The sequence below is a fragment of the Crocodylus siamensis genome, chromosome 1 (genome assembly GCF_052110815.1).
Source record: "Crocodylus siamensis isolate JL-2025a chromosome 1, ASM5211081v1, whole genome shotgun sequence".
Lineage (NCBI taxonomy): Eukaryota > Metazoa > Chordata > Crocodylia > Crocodylidae > Crocodylus > Crocodylus siamensis.
Window position 1 is genome coordinate 36,679,395 of NC_143395.1, and position 20,596 is coordinate 36,699,990.

The following is a 20,596-nucleotide window of genomic DNA, read 5'->3' on the forward strand; positions in this document are numbered from 1 at the left end:
TCTTCGCTCTGTAGTGGCAAATCCTCTTTGCCAGTAGGCGCTTGGTTCACTACTGGTCTTGAGCTCTCCTGCTGGCAGGCACTAGGCTCACTACCAGTCTGTGGAGGCTGATTACAAGATTGATTTGGAGGAGACTCTAGGTCTAATGGGGCTGATGTTTTCTTACTGTGTGAAGCATGGATCCATGTCTGGAGTCCATGACACTTTATTGCAGTGTTGGTGGTCAGGAGTACCTGGAATGGGCCTTTCCAGCAAGGTTCCAGCGATGACTTTCGTTGATGGACTTTTACATGGACCCAATCTCCAGGCAGGATAGAATGGCACGGCTCACCTGGTTCTTTGGGGAGAGCTGCCTGTACCTGTGAATGAAAAGCCTTAACACACTTCATTAGTGCTTTACAATAGTCTAGAGTGGTATCATCAAGTGAATGTATATCGCAAAAGTGGGAAGCAACAGGTGGCGAGGCGGGGAGCCTCATGGGTCTTCCCATTAGAATTTCATGTGGGCTAAGTCCAGTCTTTCGGTTGGCAGTAGATCTCATACTTATAAGGGCTATGGGAAGTGCATCTGGCCATTTTAGGTGAGTCTCAGCACAAATTTTGGCCAGCTTATTTTTCAGAATGCCATTTTGGCATTCTACTTGACCCGAGGCCTGCGGATGGTATGGGCAATGAAAGTTCTGTTGGATCTGCAGGACTTTGCAGACTTATTTCATTATTTGTCCAGTAAAATGAGTTTTTCTATCAGAGTTTAGGGATAAAGGAATACCAAACCTTGGAATAAAATCTCTGAGCAACTTTTTGCTTACAGTTATGGTGTCAGCTTTTGCACATGGGTAGGCTTCTAAACATACAATAACAAGAACATATTCATAAGAACAACATTTCTGCATTTGAATAAAATCTAATTGTAAATTTACAAACAGTCCCCAAGGTGGGGGATGTGCTGCCTTCTTTGTTTTTACAGGCTTTAAGGAGGTAGATGCCAAGAGCAAATCATCAACAAATTGCACAAGCACAGACTTTTCTTTAAATATTATGTCATCTAGATCTTTTTTCAAAATTTGAGAAAAAAGAGAAGGGGATTCAGTATAGCCCTGGGGCAATCACGTCTAGGTATACTGAAGTCCTTGATAGGTAAATGCAAAGAGAAACTGGCTATCAGGGTGTATTGGAATAGAAAAAAATGCAGAACACAAGTCAACAATAGTAAAATAACAAGCTTTAGGGGGAATACAGGCCAAGATAGTAGCTGGATTTGGTACAACAGGAAAAGTAGGTAAAACTGCAGAATTTACCGCACGGAGGTCTTATACAAAGCGATAGGTATTCTTTCCAGGTTTTTTTTACAGGAAGAATAGGCGTATTACAAGGGCTCTTAGTTGGGACAATGATACCTTGCTTTAAAAGGGCAGTTATAACAGGGCGTATCCCTTCTTCAGCTTTTGGACGTAAAGGGTATTGAGCAACTTTGGGTAAAGGCTTAGCTGGGTTTAATCTAATTTTTACAGGCTGGGCAGTATGGATTTGTCCTACTTCATTAGCATGCTGGGACCAGAGAAACAGAGGGTCAGCTTTTATGATTTCTTCTTGCAACACAGAAAGATCAGGGAACTCAGGTTCAGGAGGTGAGCTAGCTAAAGCAGCAAGTACTGCTATCTCGTTATCACAAGGGACATCTAAATAAACACCACTAGGAGAACAATAGATAGTACAGCTGAGTTTACAAAGCAAATCTCTGCCTAACAAATTAACAGGAGAACAAGGACTAAGGAGAAAGGCATGTTGATCAGAAACAGGACCAAGAGAAACATGTAATGGTTGGGAAACAGGATGAGGAACTATTTGATTTGAAATTCCCACAGCATTTACAACAGCAGAGGAGAGGGGAGTTGTGCAAAATTCTTCAGCTCGAAGAGTAGAGCAGCTTGCACCCGTGTCTACTAAACATTTTGTAGAGATGCCATTTATCATGCAGGAAACAAAGGGATCATATTGATTAAGTGGGAGAAGCGGGGCTGTGATGATGCTACTATTCTTCAGGCTGGCCTAACAGGAGGCTCCCTGATTCAGGACAGAGAATTGAGTGAGAGGAGGTGGTGGAGGTTTAAACATCATCCCCGGCTGGCCAGGCCGGTGAGGACATTGAGCCTTCCAGTGTCCTGGTTGGCCACAATAATGACAACTGCCATTATTTTGGGACTGGAATCCTCCTTGTCCCATCCCATGACCATGTCCCCTGCCTCTGAACTGTCCTTGATGGAAACCTCAGCTTCTGCCCCTGTCTAAAGTCTGTAATTGCAATGACATTAGCTTAGTTTCCGTGAATTCCTTTTTCTTTTCCTGGCAATGATTTGCAATGGTGACTAGTTCTGCAAGTGGCTTAGTCTGCCAACCTACAGCAATTGTGCACAACTGTTCCTGGACTTTAGAAAGAAGTCCATGGGCAAAAGCGGAAGCAAGTGCTTCTGGGGCAGTTTCAGCTGCATTTTCAATACTAGAATGTCTTTCAAATACTAGTTTCAAGCGGTCCATGTAGTCTGCTGGGGATTCTCCTTTATTTTGTTTATAGTTATGTATTTTGGCCCAGTCAGTTTTTCTAGGGCAAATTTTAAGCACAGCCTCAAGGAGGCGTCTTCGGGCATCTGCTAAGTGATCTCCAATTCCGGGGTCTTGAGTAGGCCAAGTAGCCTGTGCGATGAGGTGGTTGCGGACCTCAGAGGGCAGAACACTTCTCATTAATTGGTTTAAATCTGCCCATGTTGGATCATAACAATGGATTACAGTTTCTAATTCATCTTTAAATTTCTGAGGCTCCTCTCTGATGTTGGGAAATTGTTTAACAAGGTTTAGGAGATCTCCTGGGGTCCAGGGGAGAGGGACTGTGATTGTAGTTTCCCCATTTGGACTTTGCCCTGGAAGTTGGCGTAAAGGCATAAGCTGAGCCGCCTTAGATTTTAAAGAAGGGGCTGGACCATAGTGGGTACCAGACCTTAAACAAGAGAAGGGAGTTGAGATTTCAGGAGACAGATGCCATGTCTTTGGTGGACGTGGGCATGCCCCGGGGGCAGGTGACGATTGTTGAGTGATAGTTTCTTGGTGAGGTGGGCTAATCCAGCCGGAAGAGTCTATTTGGTTACTTTGGACTTCTTCAGGTTCAGATTGTGCCTGGAACTGATATGTGGGTGGCACATTAAGAAAATCAGTTATATCTTCTGCAGATTCATTCTCAGTTATTTGTGGATAAAGCTGTTTTGGTACTGATGGTACTATTGATGGGGGGCCCCCTTTTGGTGCACCTTTTTGTTTAATTCCTTTATCTGAGATTTCAGTTTCTCTTGGGAGTCTTTAAGACTCCGAACTTGAGATTTTTTTTTTTCCATTTTATTTATTTATTTTATTCTGACATCTTTTGGAAGCTTCTTTATATTAATAAAAAAAAATGTGTCCCATTGAGTCTGTAGTATATTACTACTTCTTAACTCAAGGTCTCTATGGGGATGAACAATTTTACTTAAATCAAATGTTCCCTCCAGGGGAAACTGCCGGCTAAAATCATCTGGTATACCAATTCCATTTGTCTAGAAACTTACAGCTTTTATGGCCATAGTGTGTGTACATGTACAATGCTGGAGTCCCTTTTGGCAAAGCCAGTATGTCTTTTAGACTCTCCGCTCCCCATATCTTTAACCTCAATTCACACAGTTCTTTCATACAGGACTGGCTTATTCAGGGTGTCTGGTCAGGTTGTGAGATTTGCTAGTGGCACAGAGATGCTGTGGCTAATGTCCAAAGACAAGACTCCACTGCAATAACAGCATACAATGCAGTTACTCACGGTTAGACACAGCTCATTTATGAGGGTGGGGAAAGGGTAAATCTGTCCACTGGGTCACGAGGTTCCAGTTGGGCCCCCTTGCATTCAAAACTGCCCTTCCGGACAGCCTTGGGGCGGCTGAACCCAACCTTAGTCTCAGACCTGGTCAGTGGCTCATATTTCTCAATTCATACTCTCAATTCACACAAGGGAATTTCTGCGTTGAGGCACGAGGTTCAAGAGCATTTCTTTAGTCTCAGCCTTGGTCAACGCTTATCGTGGAAAAACATTCACACTCTAAGAGTTTCCACCTTGCACCCTTGCTTTCGAAGAGCACACAGAACAAATCTGGTGTCCTCAGGGCGGCTGCACAAGGTTTCTACTTCTGGCCTCAGAGAGACCTCACAGCTCTTTACAGAACTGAACTCAATTCATACAGGGAAATACTTTCACTGACAACAGCAACACAGAGTCTTAACCCTTAACCTTGACTCTTAACCTTTCTACTTACAGTTAATACTTACACAGTGAGTCTGACAGTTCTGGCAGCAAAAGTTCAGATAGAGTGAGTCTCAAGTAGTGAATCAGGAAGACACAGAGACAGCCTCTCACTGAAAGGCCCCAGTAGAAATTTCAAAACGTCTCTTACCTTGGTTTGGTGCCAGGGCTTCAGTGAAGAGATGCCTGTGTCCCAACTGATCACTCCGGGCGTCTCTATCTGAGTCACGGCACCAAATTGTGGAAGAAATCAAACTTCGCGTTGTGGTTGAATCAGAACTGACAGAGCCAGCTTTTCTTTATTTAAGGCTATACTGTGATCACAGGGAGAATTCCAGACAGCAAGGGGAATCACCCACTTGTCTGTTTCAAAGGATTTCTCAGACTCTCTAAGGTTACAAGCCTATTTATACTAAAGACAGAGAAAGAGATAAAAGGATACACCTTGGAGAAACAAAACAATAGTAAATTACACAGAAACTTAGGTTGTTTACTTAAACAATTATTTATGCATAGGGCTATCCCAAGGCATACAGGGCAAGATATTAAGATAACCCAAGGAATGCAGGAATGCGGATTCCTTATCTCAGAACATTTGAATTAAGCAGTGTCAGTACTTCTGGTCTTTGTCTGTTTTTCTAGTCAAGTAAGCCAATTACTTCTACAATGGGAAGGAGGTTGAGGTCAGGGTGAATGCCACAGGTTCTGAACTCAGTAAACATAAAATCTTGGAGGGAAGGCACAGAATAGGGGGCTATAGACCTGGCACATTAATTCCCAAACTCAAGAAGCATCTCCTGCCACTCCCGGCCAGAAGGATTACAAGCTCTCTGCAGGAGGTAGTGCTAGTGCCAGTCAGGGGCATCATAGGTGGACACAAAGCAATTGAGAACCCTGGCCATAAACTCCCTATCCTGGTGTCTTGCCTCTGCTAGCTCTGCAGTGCTGTGGCTTGCCTCCTCTAAACAGCAGGGGGCCATCTCCACCCCCTAGTCCTGTGTCTTGACAGCCGAGGTGTACACATCTGTCAGCCTGAGCATATCCCCCCTCCACATCTAGAGTCTCTCCTCATGCCAGTCCCACAGCTGGTGCCAGGAGTCAGTTGTGCATTTACAGAGCTTGGAGGTGGCAGCCAAGGCCTGCAGCATCTCTTCCTTCCTTCTTCAGTGCCTCCTATGAACACCCATCATGCACCCAGTCTTAAGCCACCATTCTGTCCATGTGTCATGTCCACCATTCTGCCCATTAGCCATCCTCCCTCACACAGGTGTGGTCTCTGCAATCAGCCAGAGGAGAACCTTTGCATGAAGTTCCAATTTTTGCTGATAAAATGAAGTATTAAACATAAAATGAAGTATTGGACCCTCCCAGCACTCATCTGGACACTCACATGGAGACACTGAGGGAGCTATGGTAAATCCCCTGCCTAGATCCTTTCCTCCCCAGTGCTGGAAGCCGTGCTGCTGGTCTCCACCAGGAGGCAGTGGGGCAAGGACAGTTGCTGGAGAGGGAGTGCCTGGGTTCTTCTGCAGTCACTGTTATCGGCACCTTCTCCACTCCCTCAGAGGATCCCCTGGGAACTTGGACCATACCTGGAGTGGGCAGGAACTGACCACTCCAGGGATGCCAGCAGAAGTCCCCTTCCTCTGTCCTTCCCTTTCAGGAGAGGTGATTCAGCACTGGGCCCTGTGGGAACAGCACTTATATCTTGACATGGCCCTGGTGAGACTCCACTGGGACAGCCAAGTGCTTGTGCTGCCCCCTTCCCCTGTGCTTCCCTTACAGGAGAGACAGTTTGGCTTTCCATCCCTGCCACACCAGGTCTTCACTCCTGACACTCCCTTGGTGATAGTTGGTTAGGCCTAGAGGGATGAGCTTTTCCACGACTTCAGGCGGACCCCCAGTCAATATGCTGTGCTCCTGCTGCAGGATAGGGTCTCCCAGAAAGTGCTTGGCAGCTGGAGGAAGCTGTCTGCTGTGACAGCACACCAGTGAAGCCCAGGTTGCCACTCAATGTAAGAATGCACATCTGGTGCTATTGTGGCTCTGCAATGATGAGCTGACACCCTAAGAATAGTTCACCATTGCCACTACTATTGATACGCTGCTGAGCCCATGACCGGACTCCGGGAGTGGTTCTCCAGACCCCGGTCACCTAATAAGTGTCCTGCCATGCATCATGTTTCGCTTTCCAACACTGTTCTTTTATGAATACTCCAGGAGGAGGTGGAGGAGGGGTTAATTTACTTTTAGGGGTTGTGGAGTGGGAGGGTCTGGGACCTGGGTGTGGCCACAATTGCAGAAAGTGGGGTGGGGATTGCTTTTGTTTCAGGGTTTGGGATAGGGCATGAGCCATCCAGAACTGAGACAGGGCCATGGCTGCAGGGGTGTGGGGGTGGAGGCTGTCTGGAGAGGTCAGTACAATGACTACCTGCACCAGGAGACTTGGAATCAAGTGGTACTTATGGACTTTCCCACAATTGGATCAGATGGGAGGCGGAAAGTACTGAAATGTAACTTGCCAGCGTCTCCAGGTGCACAACTCAGGAGTCACCTTTGCAGTGAGACCAGAGTGGCTGAGATAACAGTTCTTCTCATGTGGGACTCCTGTCATCACATCAGTGCCTTTCTTGGACTGGGAGGGAAGGGGAGAAGGAGGAAGTGGGGTTGTTTTGCAAGGGGGAATTTTTCTCTTTCCTGCTGTTTTGCAACTCTAGTAGTTTGGATAGACAGACGCATCTTCTGTCCCTGACTCCTCTGCCATGTGGGCCTGTGACAGGGTGCTGTCAAACAGGGCAGGATGCTAAGCTGCCAGCCAGGGCAGGGTGCTGAGCATTTGTACCTGTTTTTCACACTTCACCTGCAGAGCTCAACAAACCCTTTTAGTATGTTTCTGTGAGTGCATGAGGGAAGGGGAGCTGATTCAGCACCACTGTTCTGGCCAGCTGCAATGAGGAGCTGAACAAGGCCCACTTCTCATACAAGTTGAACAAGGCCCCTAGAGATAAGGCAGGGAGATGTGAATAAGGCAGATTTATGTTCCCATAGAATGGGAGATGGGCTGCTAACTGTCTGAGGCCAGGAGAAGGGGAGCCTGGCACCTTGGCTGTACTCCAGGATGGGAGGGAGGACTGGGGGGGCTGGTCTGCCCAGTGCTGAAAGAAAAGACCTTCTCGAGAACCTAGTGCCCTTCCCCGCCCCCTGCTATGAATGGGCAAAGTGGGGTGATTCACCCTACACTAATGCCCCACCATCCCTGCACTGCCCCCAAGTCCCAACACCTTTCTGGGCTTCTTGGCCACAGCAACCTGAGAGAGGGCTGTGACTGTTGAGATGGCCTGTAGTGGCTGTGGGTCGCCCTTCTTCCCCTTCTTGCCCCAATTCCCCATGGGATCCATGTTTCCTCCAAGGGCTATATGGCATGAGGGCAAGCCTCACCTTCCTGGGCTCCACAGTGTCTTTGCTCAGTGCCTGAGTCATCATCAGAAGTCTGGGAAGGATTGACTGTGCTTCTGTAGTGGTTGCTGTGCTGATAGTGGGATGCAGGGGGTGTGTTCTGCATGGCTGGGAGTGAAGTAGTGAGGAGGTGTTGGAGGAATGGATCCAGAACAATCATATCAATAGTGGGGGGAATGGTGTCCCGGGGCCCGTGTGCTTGAAAGTGGTCCACAGGATTGAGGACCAGGATGGAGGGGGCCACCCATAAGAGAAGGAGGGCATGGCCTTAGACTCCAGGTCTTGGGTCCCAATGGCTGTGGCATCAGCGCTCTCCCCCAGCTCCTGTGTGCCATGCTCCCTGCTCTTTGATATACCTTAGAAAAAGTCAGGGGAGCTGTTTCCATTGTAGGTGCACCTTGGCTCCCACATTGTGTGATAATGTGGGGATCAGCACCAAAAGAGTGGAGTCTTCATGGGCCAGCTCCATCATCTGTGCTCTTGCCCTGTGGCCCCTGGGGACATGGTCTTGGGCACTCAGTTTTCCCATTCTCCCAGGGCCTTCCTGTGCCTCTTTCTCCAGTGGGGTTCCTGCTGGTGTCTCCTCTGGCCCCCTGCTGGTGTCATGAGATCTTGTATGTGAAATCTTGAGGGATGTGTCCTTGGCAAGGAAGTGGGGACATATCCTTGTAGAAGGTCATGGTCTGTCTTCTGGCCCTGGGCATTTTGTTGGCAGCATGCACATGCCTATGCTGACTCTTCATCTACTTGGTCTTGATGCATCACTGCTCCCAGTCACTATTGTCGCCCCACACCTGCATCTGATAGGCAGTGAACTTGAATACATCTCTGTTGTGGTGCGCTTTCTAGAGATGGTGTTGGGTCTCCTCCTTGTCCAAGCTGACAATGAAATCCCTCATCTTCCCAGTTGTATGACTGGGGTTGGTTAGTGGAGGAGGATGAGATGGGGGTCATCCATGGTCTGTGGCAGTGCCTGTAGAGTCTCTGCAGCTGTAGGTGGGACAGATGGGAGTGTGGCTGTGTGGTGGAAGGATGGAAGTGTGGATGGATGGGAGGAGTGGAGGATGCATGAGGGTGCAGGTCCTGGCAAATGAGTCTCCCTCTCACTGTATCTGGGTGTGGCCCCTAGTCCAGCATGACTGGGGCTCCACTGGTCATGCTACCTCCACAACCTTGAACTTTCTAGGGGCTTCCAGCAGACACCCTGTGATTCTGGCAATGCTCTATGCCCCAGCCTGGAATCTCCAGTGTTCTCTGCCTGCAACACAGAGACAGCTGACCATGCCTTATCTGGTCCTGATGTTTCCAGAGGCATCTGCCTGCTTGCCCCAACTTGGATATTCAATGCCACTCCCAACCTTACTCCTTCATCCTAGTACTCTGACCCTGTAGGTGCAGGGCAGAAAAGCCTTGCAGCAAGCCAGATGCCCATGGCCCAGGTACCTGCTGGCAGTGGCCAAGCCATGGAGGCCAAAGAGTTGCCTCCATACAGGTAGTCCTAATGTTATTCCCTCTGCCACCCCACACTATCAGAGGTGATCCAGCTGCCCTGCACTGGTTCCTGATTGGGGGGGGGGGATCTGTGCTGGGGTCCAGGTGACAGGGTGCCTGGCTCTGGCCTCTGAGATGTTTTGTGCAGGAGCCAGGGGTGTGATCTGTGAGGCTGCACCCATACACAGGGGTTCTCCTGGGCTCCATGTCAGGTCTGTTTCTGGGTGTTTTGTGATGGGATATGGGGGCATGGCTTGGAGACATGGGTCCCAGGGTGCATGCAGGGAACACAGAAGTCTCTGTTTCCTTCCCTGCCACCTTCCAGCCCTGCCCTCGCTATCTGCTTGTGGGTGACAACTGGCTGCAGACAGAACAAGGTGGGGCTGGGGACCGAGATTTTGTTGGCTTGGATTTGGGAGAACCCAGGGACATGCCCAGCTGTGCACTTGGCTAGAGCAGCCAAGCATAGGCTGAGTTCCAGCACATCTCCTTGTGAGGTGGGGGCTAGTTGGGGGCCCACAAAGGATCCTGGGGTGCCAGCAGACCACAGCTTGACTCAGTAGGGAATCTGGTACAGAAGTTCAATGCACCAGACTAACCTAATTCACGTAACTTTGAGTGTACATCAGTCCAGGACTATCTTAGGCTACGTTCTGCCTTTTTCAGTCTGGTCTATGCACCCCAAACTTCCGTTTGGTTTGATTTATGAGCACTTAATCTGAATTATGTGTAACAGTTGTACCTAGCCTAAAAGGGATTTGTTGTAGTATCATAAGAACTGTTTACCAAATATTTATAACAAATGTTGTTTTTTGTAATGGTTGTTTTTCTTCCAGTAGTTATAAGACATTAATTTTCTTTTTGTTTCTGTATTGCAATAGGTTCTGCCTGGCATACTGCAAAAGCATTGCTGTATTTTACCAGACAGGAATACAGGTAAATGTTAATTTTCCTTTGTGTGGGGAGGGTTTATGTACTAAGATATTTTGTCTTGAAGTACAAGGAAATGTGAAAGTGAAATTATGTAAGATTGAGAGGATTTCTTATTTGTTTTTTCTCTAGATTGGAGCTCAAAAATAACTAAGAAGTGAAAAATTAGGTATTTGTTGCAAAGTGAGTCGATTCTTGTATTTTAAATTATATGTTTTCAGTTGATGAAGTAGGATTAGAGATGGCATACAATTTTGTGATATTACCTTTGTAGGAAAATGTTACTATTTCTTGTCTTCTAAAGATACATATCCTAATTCTTAAGCTACTCTGATTGTTAATTATGAAAATGTGTTTCTGCCTCAGAAAAGGTTCAGACCTGGGTCTGTTTCCTATTAGGTTTTGTTGGTTTTCATGTAGACACATAAGCCATATGAATGTGATCAGTGTATCTGTTTTAAAGCTGTTTCTCAATACAGAGAGGAATATAATGGAAGAGAGTTTGAAATTATGTCATTGAGTCATTATTCTTAATGTGTAAGATAATTTGAAGTGGTAAGTTTGTGACTTTTGCACAATTACAAAGAGAATAAATGTCAAGGTAGGAAAGTGTGCAGGAAGAAAGATTTGACATTCTAGCTTTTTTTTTTACAGAAAAAGCAAAAAATCAATTTCATATACTTTCATTTCATAGTAAACTCTTGCAGCAGTTTTAAAGCTGGAAATGTTTATAAACTTAATCATCTTTACAAATCTAGTGATAGTAGTTGAATGTGATTTATATGATGTGAACAATTTGAAGGGAAAAATTCAGAGAGGTGGAAAACTAAGTATCTTCTTTTTATAATCTTCTGAATAGAATAAGGTATCAAGTGCCTGAGGCTGTTATGTTCTCCCAGAAATAACTAAAATTTATAATAAACTCAATTTGTTTCCCAACCCAATTTCACTAGGTTTGCATATAGAAATTGCACCTCACATGATTGTCTGTAAAATTCAACCTATATGGCCATATGCAGGCAAGCAGGTACATTTGGTTCCCTGGGGACAAGTAGCAGTGGTACACCTTGCACAACAGCTACTTGTCCTCAGGGAACGCCCATGCTGCGCGCGCTTTGGTGCATGGCAAGTTACACTGGGGGCAGTAGGGGATGCTGGGGGCAGCACTGCTAGCCCCAGCAGTGTTACCTAGGATCCTGGGGGCCTCCTGGGGCTACACCAGTGACGCTCCTGTTGGGCAGGGCCTGGCTGCCAGCTGCAGCATGGCTCTGGGCAGTCCAGCTCCACTTTTCAGCGGCATAGGTTCCCGGTGCATACACTGCTCTGTTTTTTTCTCCTGTGGTTTTATTTGAACCCTGGATATCCAGGGGTCAAAAAAATTTGCAGAAAAAACGTGGAGCAATGCACAGATGGGCAACGTGTGCCCTTGCAGCAGGGAGAACACCTGACTGTGCAGTATGTGGCAGTGAAGATACGTTTGCAGCACCACATACCACACCCTATATGTTTAAAATGTTATGTGATTCATGGCTATGCTATAGTAATTAGAAACGAGCTAAAATTGAATTTCCGTATTAATTTGTGAAGAAGTGAGATACACAGTAAGAAGAAAAGCTAACTGCACCTTGCCATGCATCTACAGATGCATCACAAGCAGGTCCAGGGAGATGATCCTTCCCCTCTATGCAGCACTGGTCAGGCCGCAGTTGGAGTAGTGCGTCTGTCTCAGCCGCCTGCAGAGGGTTCGGGATTGAGAGTGTGGTCGGGGGGGTAGAAAGGTAAGAACGGTTTATTGACTTAACAAACACACAACTGTGCGTAAATGATAATACTACAATGACAGACAGTAATAATTTGCATCAGCAACTTATCTGCAATCCCCTCTGATGCCTGATGTATGACAAGTTCCTCTTCTGCAAAGGTCAGTGAACTCAGGCGTCCCCGATAAGCGCTGTTCAAGGGTACTGGGAACGACCCTGGTCCTCAGGCTCCTCGAGATCCATGGGCCCACCGAATCCAAGTCAGCAGCTAATCTTAAATCAGGAGCTTCTTTTAGAGAGCTGCATCTTCCTTTTAAATGATTTCTGGATGTGCCAGCCAATTTATAACTTCCGAGCTATGCTGATAACTTACAGCCATCCAGATTCTCCCTTTATAATTATTCTTAGGACTGACCAATAGCAGTACAAGCCTTACATTCTTCTGATAAGGTTAATTTTTACTATGCCATAGGGCCTACCACTATTTCTACAAGGCCTTGCTAAATTTACTAGGCCTCATTACTCTTTCACTTTAATTAGGCTCTTAAGAACAACATATAGCTTAATATCTGAACAAATGACAGAAAAACACCTGGTCTAATTTTCACAGAGATTTCAGCAAGCACTTTTATCACACAGACATCATTTCAGTGGTGCTGGTCAGGCGGCAGTTGGAGTACTGCATCCAGTTCTGGGTGCCGCACTTCAAGAGGGATGTGGCTAACCTTGAGAGGGTCCAGAGGAGGGCCACTCGCATGGTCAGGGGGCAGTAGGCCAAGCCCTACAAAGATAGACTAAAGGGCCTGAATCTATTCAACCTTCACAAGAGAAGATTGAGAGGGGATCTGGTGGCCATCTATAAACTCAACAGGGGGGACCAGCAGAAAATAGATGAGCCTCTGTTCCCCTGGGCACCACCTGGGATAACAAGGAATAATAGCCACAAATTGATTCAGAGCAGGTTCAGGCTTGATATCAGCAGGCATTACTTTATGGTTAGGGCTGCCAGGCTCTGGAATGGGCTCCCAAGGGAGGTGATGCTCTTCCCTATCTTAGGGGTCTTCAAGAGGAGGTTGGATAGATATCTGGCTGGAGTGTTATGATTCCAGCACTCGTTCCTGCCCAGGGTAGGGGGTCAGACTTGATGATTTGTTCAGGTTCCTTCTGACCCTAGAAACTATGAAACTATGAAAAACAAATAACTTACTTTAATTTCCAGAATTTTGAAAGATGTTAGTTACATTAATATAAACTGAGTATCTTCCTATACTAAAGTACAGGGTATTTATAAAGTCCTTGTGCAACCATTAACTTTAATAACTTTGTATATACGCATGATATAAGCAAACTGTAAATGGTGATTGAAAGCATATTTCATTAAGTTTTTTAGCATAGTATAAACTATGCATAGGGTAAGGACCACGTGCAATTCATGAAATCACTCAGAAGCAGCTGGAAAATATTTTCTATGAGTTGAATAATCAGATTGAATGATGTATCACATGGCAGTTATGGAGAAGTCTGGAAATTTGAGCTCTATTGTTTTGAAAATTAATGAATTATGCTTTCAATCACCTTTTATAATTTGCTTCTATCATGTGTACATCCAAAGTTATTAAAGTTCAAAGTTGCACAAAGACTTTGTAAACATCCTGTATTTCTGAGAAAATTCTGCAAAGTGTGGGATCACATTGCATTCTGTGTCTGTCACTGAATGTTTCATCTTTATTTGTACAGCTTCAACTTGATCCTGTTCGCACTGAAGCTGATGGCAAAACTCCTGGCAACTTGTGCATAATTGTACCCAATGGTAAAATTAGTGATGAGGACCTTCTCCAACCGACTTTTCAAATTCAGACTGCTTATTTATGTATCTAAATTTATACTTGGGGAACCTTAGGCCTCTATTTTGAAAATCTTAGCCTAAGCTTTTCAAGACAACAACTTGTTGTTTGTCTGAGACAGTTCATTCACTGTACAGTGAATACCACATACATGGACAGTATTCTGTAAATAATGACAGCCTTCTGTGATTTCAAATTCACCTTTCAGTGCAAATTGTATATACTTGCATGGATGGTATTGTCACACTACTTCTTGCTGTTTAAATACAGTTTAGAACTGCCAGATGTGTCCAGAATGTTCTGTTTTCCTGAACAATGCATAATATAATGGAAGACAAAGTAGTTTAGCAAATATAATTTTTCTTGCATTTTTTCTTGGAGAAAATATGACCATAAGAAAGAGACAAGTTACAAATGCAGTAGCTGCACCCTGGTGACTAGAGGCATAATTCTCAACTAGGCTGCCACAAGGGTGCTGTATGGAGAGACGAGGAGATATAAGCTAGATAAGCGGAGGCTCTGGTGAGGAGATACATGTAGTCATCCCTTCCAGTCATTCCTTCTCCCAGCACTCACTGATAGTCTTTTCTCTGCCCCTCTTCAAGCAACTAAGTACTGTAATAAATAAATTAGTTTTTGAGATGGGATGGCACCTGGTTCATAGAAGTTAAGAAGGGATTTAGAGTCTAAAAAGGTTAAGAACCACTGGAATAGAGGGTTAACCACCCTTTAGTGAGTGTTGTGAGTTGACTTAATTTCAAATCTTTTGCCAGAATTTTGTAGTTTTAGAGAAGTCTATTTTCAATTAATGGAGGTTAGACTGGACATTTGGTTAGATCAAACATGAGAGCTTCCGGGAGGGGCACTATATAAATGGACCCAGAAATTTATTGTAACTTCATTCCTTAATGTCTCACTTGTTCCTGAGTGGAAGGAGCTAACCTCAGTGCTGACAAAAAAACAGAAAAAAAAGAAAAGATTAAATTCATCATTTTATACTGGCACAGCTTGTTTAGCTTTACCATTTCCCATCATCACCTCTTCTTTCTAATGAATGGAAGTTTGGGTTGTGCTTATAAAGTTTGGGGCAGTGTTCAGATTAGGATCAATTTTCTATTGAAAAAGCAAAAAAGAAGAAATATGCTGACTGGAAGAGAGTAAGTGGGAGAACCACATACAATAAGCCACACAACTCTAAAGAAGCAAACCATTACAGTGAGATGCTGACAATAAAGAAAAATGAGAGCGACTGATAGAGAATGCAGATTTAAAAGAAAGAGAAGGCAACAAGGAAAAAAATGATGTAAATACTGGGCCCTAAGGGAAAACATTTAAAGACAGAAGAGAAAAAAGAGTGAGTACCTCAGCATATGAGCCAAAAGAGATGCAAAACAGTATTAGGGTAAAAAAAAGTCTGCAGCACAGTAATAGAATCCACATTTGTTTTCATTTACACTCTAGTGGTTAAAATACCAAAGTGGTAAAGATTAATTTTCAGTGAATTTTGACACTGAATGTTTTTTAAATAATGCACTTGTTATACAATCAACAAATGCAAGGTATTATAGTGTTACTCAAACTGCTCCCATTGTAAATGCATGCTAATTTCCTCGATGAATTTATTTTAAACTGTTTCTTACAGAACTGTAAAAATGCACTCCAGGCGCAGCAGCTTCTGTCGATGTACTGTGAAAAACTTCCAAGAGGTATATACCTTGAAAATACAGAACTGAGTATATACTGGGGCTTGCTCCCATACTAGTAGCTGAATATAAAAAAAATACTAGCAAATGTTTCAAAGAGATCCTTTCTCAGAAGACACTGTTGTGGCAGGTGTAGTCCTAATTAACAAGCTCGAAGAAGAAAGGCAATGGAAATGGAAAGAATTGATCAAGGGAATAAATATTAGGCCTGTGCAAAGTGGCAAGTATCTGATTCAGATTCAGCCAATTTGGAGGAACAGTGATTTGATGTGGCACTTTGAGTCACTGTCTTGATTCAATTTGGCCGAATCAGATTTGGAGATTCGGCTGCTGAATCAGCCGATTCAGTGATTCGGCCATAGACTATAATAATATCACTAAAATACCTATAACTTTGTCATTTTTTTTTCAGATTTGGATGAAAACAGTAGGGAAGGTATGCCCTTCTGAGGGCATGAAGCCAGCCAGGTTTCAAGGAGATAGGTGTAGGGGCTTCTGTGAAAGTGCATCTCAAACTGTTGAAAGCAAAACTTGTGTCACACGTGTGTTAGCTGGGTTTCTGGTTGTAGCTATGTTGGTCTAAGGAACAGGCAGTAAATGTGATATCTTTTATTAGACCAACTGAATAGTTGGAGAAATATATCTTAGAAAGCTTTTGGGTTTAAAAATCCTTCACCAGGCTGAGGAAGCATCTGCAGGTGGTGTGTGCTCTTCCTGGATGGAATGAAAAGTAAAGAAACCAGAGGCTAGTAGCAGGCAAGAAAGCCAGTCAGTAAAAATATAAATTAAGGTGTCAGGGGGTGAGAGACAGGCTGGGGATTGGGGGAAGGGGAATGTAGCAGGTAAAAGTAAAGAGGTACCTGGGGAGTCAGATGTCAGGCAGATGTGTCATAAATCCAATGTCTATATTGAGTCCATGAGTTTTTGTATCGAGGAGGTTGAAGTGAAGTTCATAGGCTCATCCATGAAAAGTGTTTTGTAAATTCAAACAAGCACTGAGCCTCACTAACCTCATCACCAGAAGCAAATTTCCCACAGCCCAAAACATACCAGATAGATCCAGACCATGCTATGACATGAAATGCAAAACCTGCCAACATATCTCCAGTACACCCCCACAATTAGTACATGCCACAACAGAACTATCACCATTCCTGGATTTTACAGCTGCACCTCCAGAAACATTATATATCTTGTCCAATGAACCAAATGCCCTGATGGAAAATATGTAGGAGACACGAAGGAACAACTGCACACCAGAATGAATGCATACCAGACACCTATTAAAGGCAAGAACACTCAGTTACCAGTGACGGCACATTTGTCACAAGAAAGCCTCTCTCTCCGGTCTCTCAATCCTGATCCTCAAAGATATCAGATTGACCCAAAGAGCTTTGTCTGCTTTGTGTGTGTTAGGGCAGAGTGGGATGAATGCAGCAGGGATGGTAGCCTGTAACGGGGCCTTCCTGGTGCCGATTAGATCTTAGCCCACCCAGCTGTTTCTGGGCCAACTGCCTACCCCTCTTTTGTCTGCCACATCTTGATGAAAAACTGATTCAGATCTTATCCAGGTATGAGGCTGCCCATTTAGGCCTCTGATGTCTATGGGTGACATCCATTCTGCAGCTCTCTTCCTACCCTACACTGTGGACCATGCCTTGCAGATAGCACCCATCACTCCTTCCAGCTGTGGTCTCCACTCTGGGACCCTTGGTTCCCCCTTAGGCCCTGGCCCCACCTTCAGGCTAGTCAGAATCCTGAGCCTCTTGTTCTGGGCATTCCTCGTGGTGGGCCCCTGGTCCTTTGACTCCCCTTTAGGTCCTGGCCCCAGCATGGACCAGTCGAGAGTACCTCAGGTCAGATCTGAGCTGTCTGCCTGTTCTCATCCTCACAACTCCACTGCAACCAGCAAGCCTCAGACCTCTCAAAGATCTTATAGGTCTGGGCTTTCCCCAGCCAGGACTATGTGTGCGTGCATACATGCAGTGGCTGGAGGTTGTCAGGTGCCTCCTACCCATCTTTCACCAGGGAAGTTAGCACTCCTGGCATTTTCTGGGGTTTCCATGCCACTGGCAGTCTCACCAGGCCTCCCTACCCTGGCAGGGTACAGTTTTAGGTCATGCCCAAGACCTGGGGCCTCCTCCTTCCCCATAGCTCCAACTCATACCTCCAAGTTCATCCTGGCACGGGAGCTGAGCAGGGAGACATTTTTCCCTGCTTGCTGGTGAAAAACTAAACTCCCGCCTCCAGCTCTGAGACCGGGGCATTAAATGGTTTGGAAAGCAACTGAAAAAAGGAAATAGGTACAGAGTGACTTTGTCTGCATGTGGAGCTTGGGAAACCCCAGCAGTGGGAGGTTTACCTCCAGGAACACCAGTTGCTTCACCAAACCAGGACCTAAGGAGGTGCAGTGGGGTATTACAACATCCTGAGCAATACTAAGCACCCTCTCACTTGGAACACTGGTTGGTGGACAGGACAGGTGTTTCCAGGCAAGTGTGGCCAGATCCTGCCACATCTGGTTGCAGATTGTCCAATAGGCCAGGGGGTCACATTGCAGCAGCAGCTCCATATCTTCAGTGAGATAGGTAGCCACCGAGACCTCCGCATTACCTGCCAGATGGTGAGGTCTGGTGCTTCTGGGCCCCAACATTGAAGCCATGCCCTTGGCCCACATTGGCAATGTCTGTGGTGAAGGATATTGGCAGGTGCTTGGAGTGCTGGCTAGGTACAGTGGATCCCCCTCTTCCATGTCCTCCCACCTCTGCCTTCTGCCTCCCTGACCCTGTTCACCAGCACCTCTGTCCAGTGATCGAGCGTTTTGCTGCTGCAGATGCTCCCCTTCACCCTCAGGTCACACATGCCCATCAGCACATGGACTGTACTATACTGGGCTGCAGCTATGAGGATCACCTGGCTAAGGAGGGCATCAGTAGCACTGAGGCTCTTGGTGGCCTCAAGGAACGGCTTGAGGACCACCAAGATCTGGGAGATGGTATCCCACTCAGTTTTGTTAAGGGGGCTGCTGACCCTAATCTCCTTGAACAAGGCCATCTCATGGATGGCCTTCTGTTGTTTGACCAGCCTTCCAACCATCAGGTATGTGGTGTTCCACCAAGTCTCCACACCCTGCATAATTTTGTGCTGCAGGATGCTCAGCTTTGCCTGTTTCTCCTGCAGCATCTTGCCCCCCTTGCTGCTTCAGTGGAAGTAGCCCTCCAACTTCCTTCATTTCAAAATGAGCTGGCTGGTTGTGGTATTGACAGTGCCCTGTCCTCCTCCAAGGTGTCTCTGACTGTGAGATTGAACTTGTGTGCCACACAGTGGATGCCAACAAATTTGGCATCATGCACCGCCTTGACCATATTGGCCCCATTGTCAGTGATCATGAACCTAGGGGTGAGCTCACCCTGCCCAAAGAGTCACCCCTGCACCATGCGGTTCATGCACATGATGATCTCCCTTGCCATGTGGGACTCATTCAACACCCCAGCTTGAAGGAGAGCCCACCGACACCCTGACTGATCTCACCTGTGCCCTGTGAGGGAGAAGTAGGTATGATCTCCACCCCGGCTGCTCCAGATGTCCAAGGTGATGTGGAAAGCTACCCGCAGCCCTGCTTTCCACAGCTTCTCCCTCAAGTACTTCCTGCATGCCTCATACAGTGAAGGCACCACCGTCCTGCTAAAGGTGGTCTGTGTGGGTGCTTGGTATGATGGACCACGAGCCATCTGAATCCTGGGTGCTCAACAAAGGAGAAGGACTGGCCATCCAGAGCAAGCATCTCCCCAGTGCTCTGGGTGACCTTGCTCACCTTGTAAATGAGCCCTTCTTTGTTCCCAACTTTCCCCCACTGGTCCAGGGAGTGCTACCTCTGCTTCATGGGGACAGGGGCTTTGGAGCAAGAGGGGGACTTCCCTTTGGGCATGCTCCCACTGGTGCCAGGGTGAGGAGGAACAAGGGCAAGGTCCTGAGATGCAGGAGCATTGCCGTGGTGGTGAAGTGTTTCACCTCCTTGCTCCGGCTGATCTGGTTTCGGCAGTGCTGGCAGGTAGCATACCTCAGATTATGTGCCATCTCAGAATGATCCCACACTACACTACCCACCTGCTTCTGGGTTGAGGGTGAGGATCCTGCCTTATCCCCTTCCTCAGCAGACAGAGGCGCAACAACAGGAGGAGCTGAGCCACCTGCCCCCACAACCTCCTTTGAGGTGCCTTCCAGAGAAGGAGACCTGCCTCTAGGGGAACTTTGAGAGGTGTGGAGCACAAACTCAGATTCCCCCTCCTTCCCCAGAATTTTCTCGGCTATCGCACTCATCTCCCTTCCTTTCAGATCCAGCTTCTCCTCTGGCACTGGAAGGCTCACACTGGCAACTGAAATTGGAGTGGAGAATGGCATGCTGCTGCTGGTTGTGGTTACTGGTTTTACTGGTGGTGCTGCAGGTGCAGACAACTCCCACCTCTTTGCTCCCACTAGCAGCAGAAGACTCCTTGCTGCCAGGAAAGAGGGTGACTCTATATTTTTGGGGGTGACAGTGGGGAACTTGCAGCTCTCCCTCTGCCTCCTCTCCCTCCCCTGTCAGAAGACCTGACACCTGCCTTTCTAGCACACGTTATGATGTTTGGTGTGCTGTAAAATGTGTGTGTGTCTGTGTGTAATATATGTAAGATATGTTGTGCATTACTGCACAGTGATAACACACTATCAGGGAAAACACAGATTTCTTTTTTTTCTTCTTTTTTGGGGGGAGGACAGGCTAAGAAGAACAAATAAGAGGATTTTTGGGGAAGACTTAAGGTGAAAGGAATGGATAACAATAGGGATTGTAGGCAAGGGTAAATAGGAAAGGATTGGATAGAACTTGTTGGCAAGTGACTACCTACTCCCAAGCCAGAGCCCTTCAGATGCTGATGCTGCTGCTACAGAGAGTCAAACAGATACCAAAAGGCACACAGATGTGTTCTCACACAGCCTTATATGTTGTTCTTATGTCCCTTCCCCAGAGTACTGTGATTGAAAGGGAACTCAGAGAAAGTTCACAGTCACTGGCCAGCTACAGATGTCAATATCAGAGCAGTCTTCCCCCGGCCCCCC

The 20,596-nt window shown here is 46.2% G+C and overlaps 1 protein-coding gene across 1 annotated transcript in view; it reads left to right on the top strand.

Annotated features, from left to right (window-relative positions):
- DLGAP2 (DLG associated protein 2) overlaps positions 1 to 20,596 on the top strand; it is an 803,365-nt gene that overhangs the window by 141,273 nt on the left and 641,496 nt on the right. Inside the window, exon 3 of the mRNA XM_090033149.1 lies at positions 10,144 to 10,198. Within this exon, the coding sequence (XP_089889275.1) occupies positions 10,144 to 10,198 (55 nt within the window). The remainder of the gene's footprint in view (positions 1 to 10,143; positions 10,199 to 20,596) is intronic.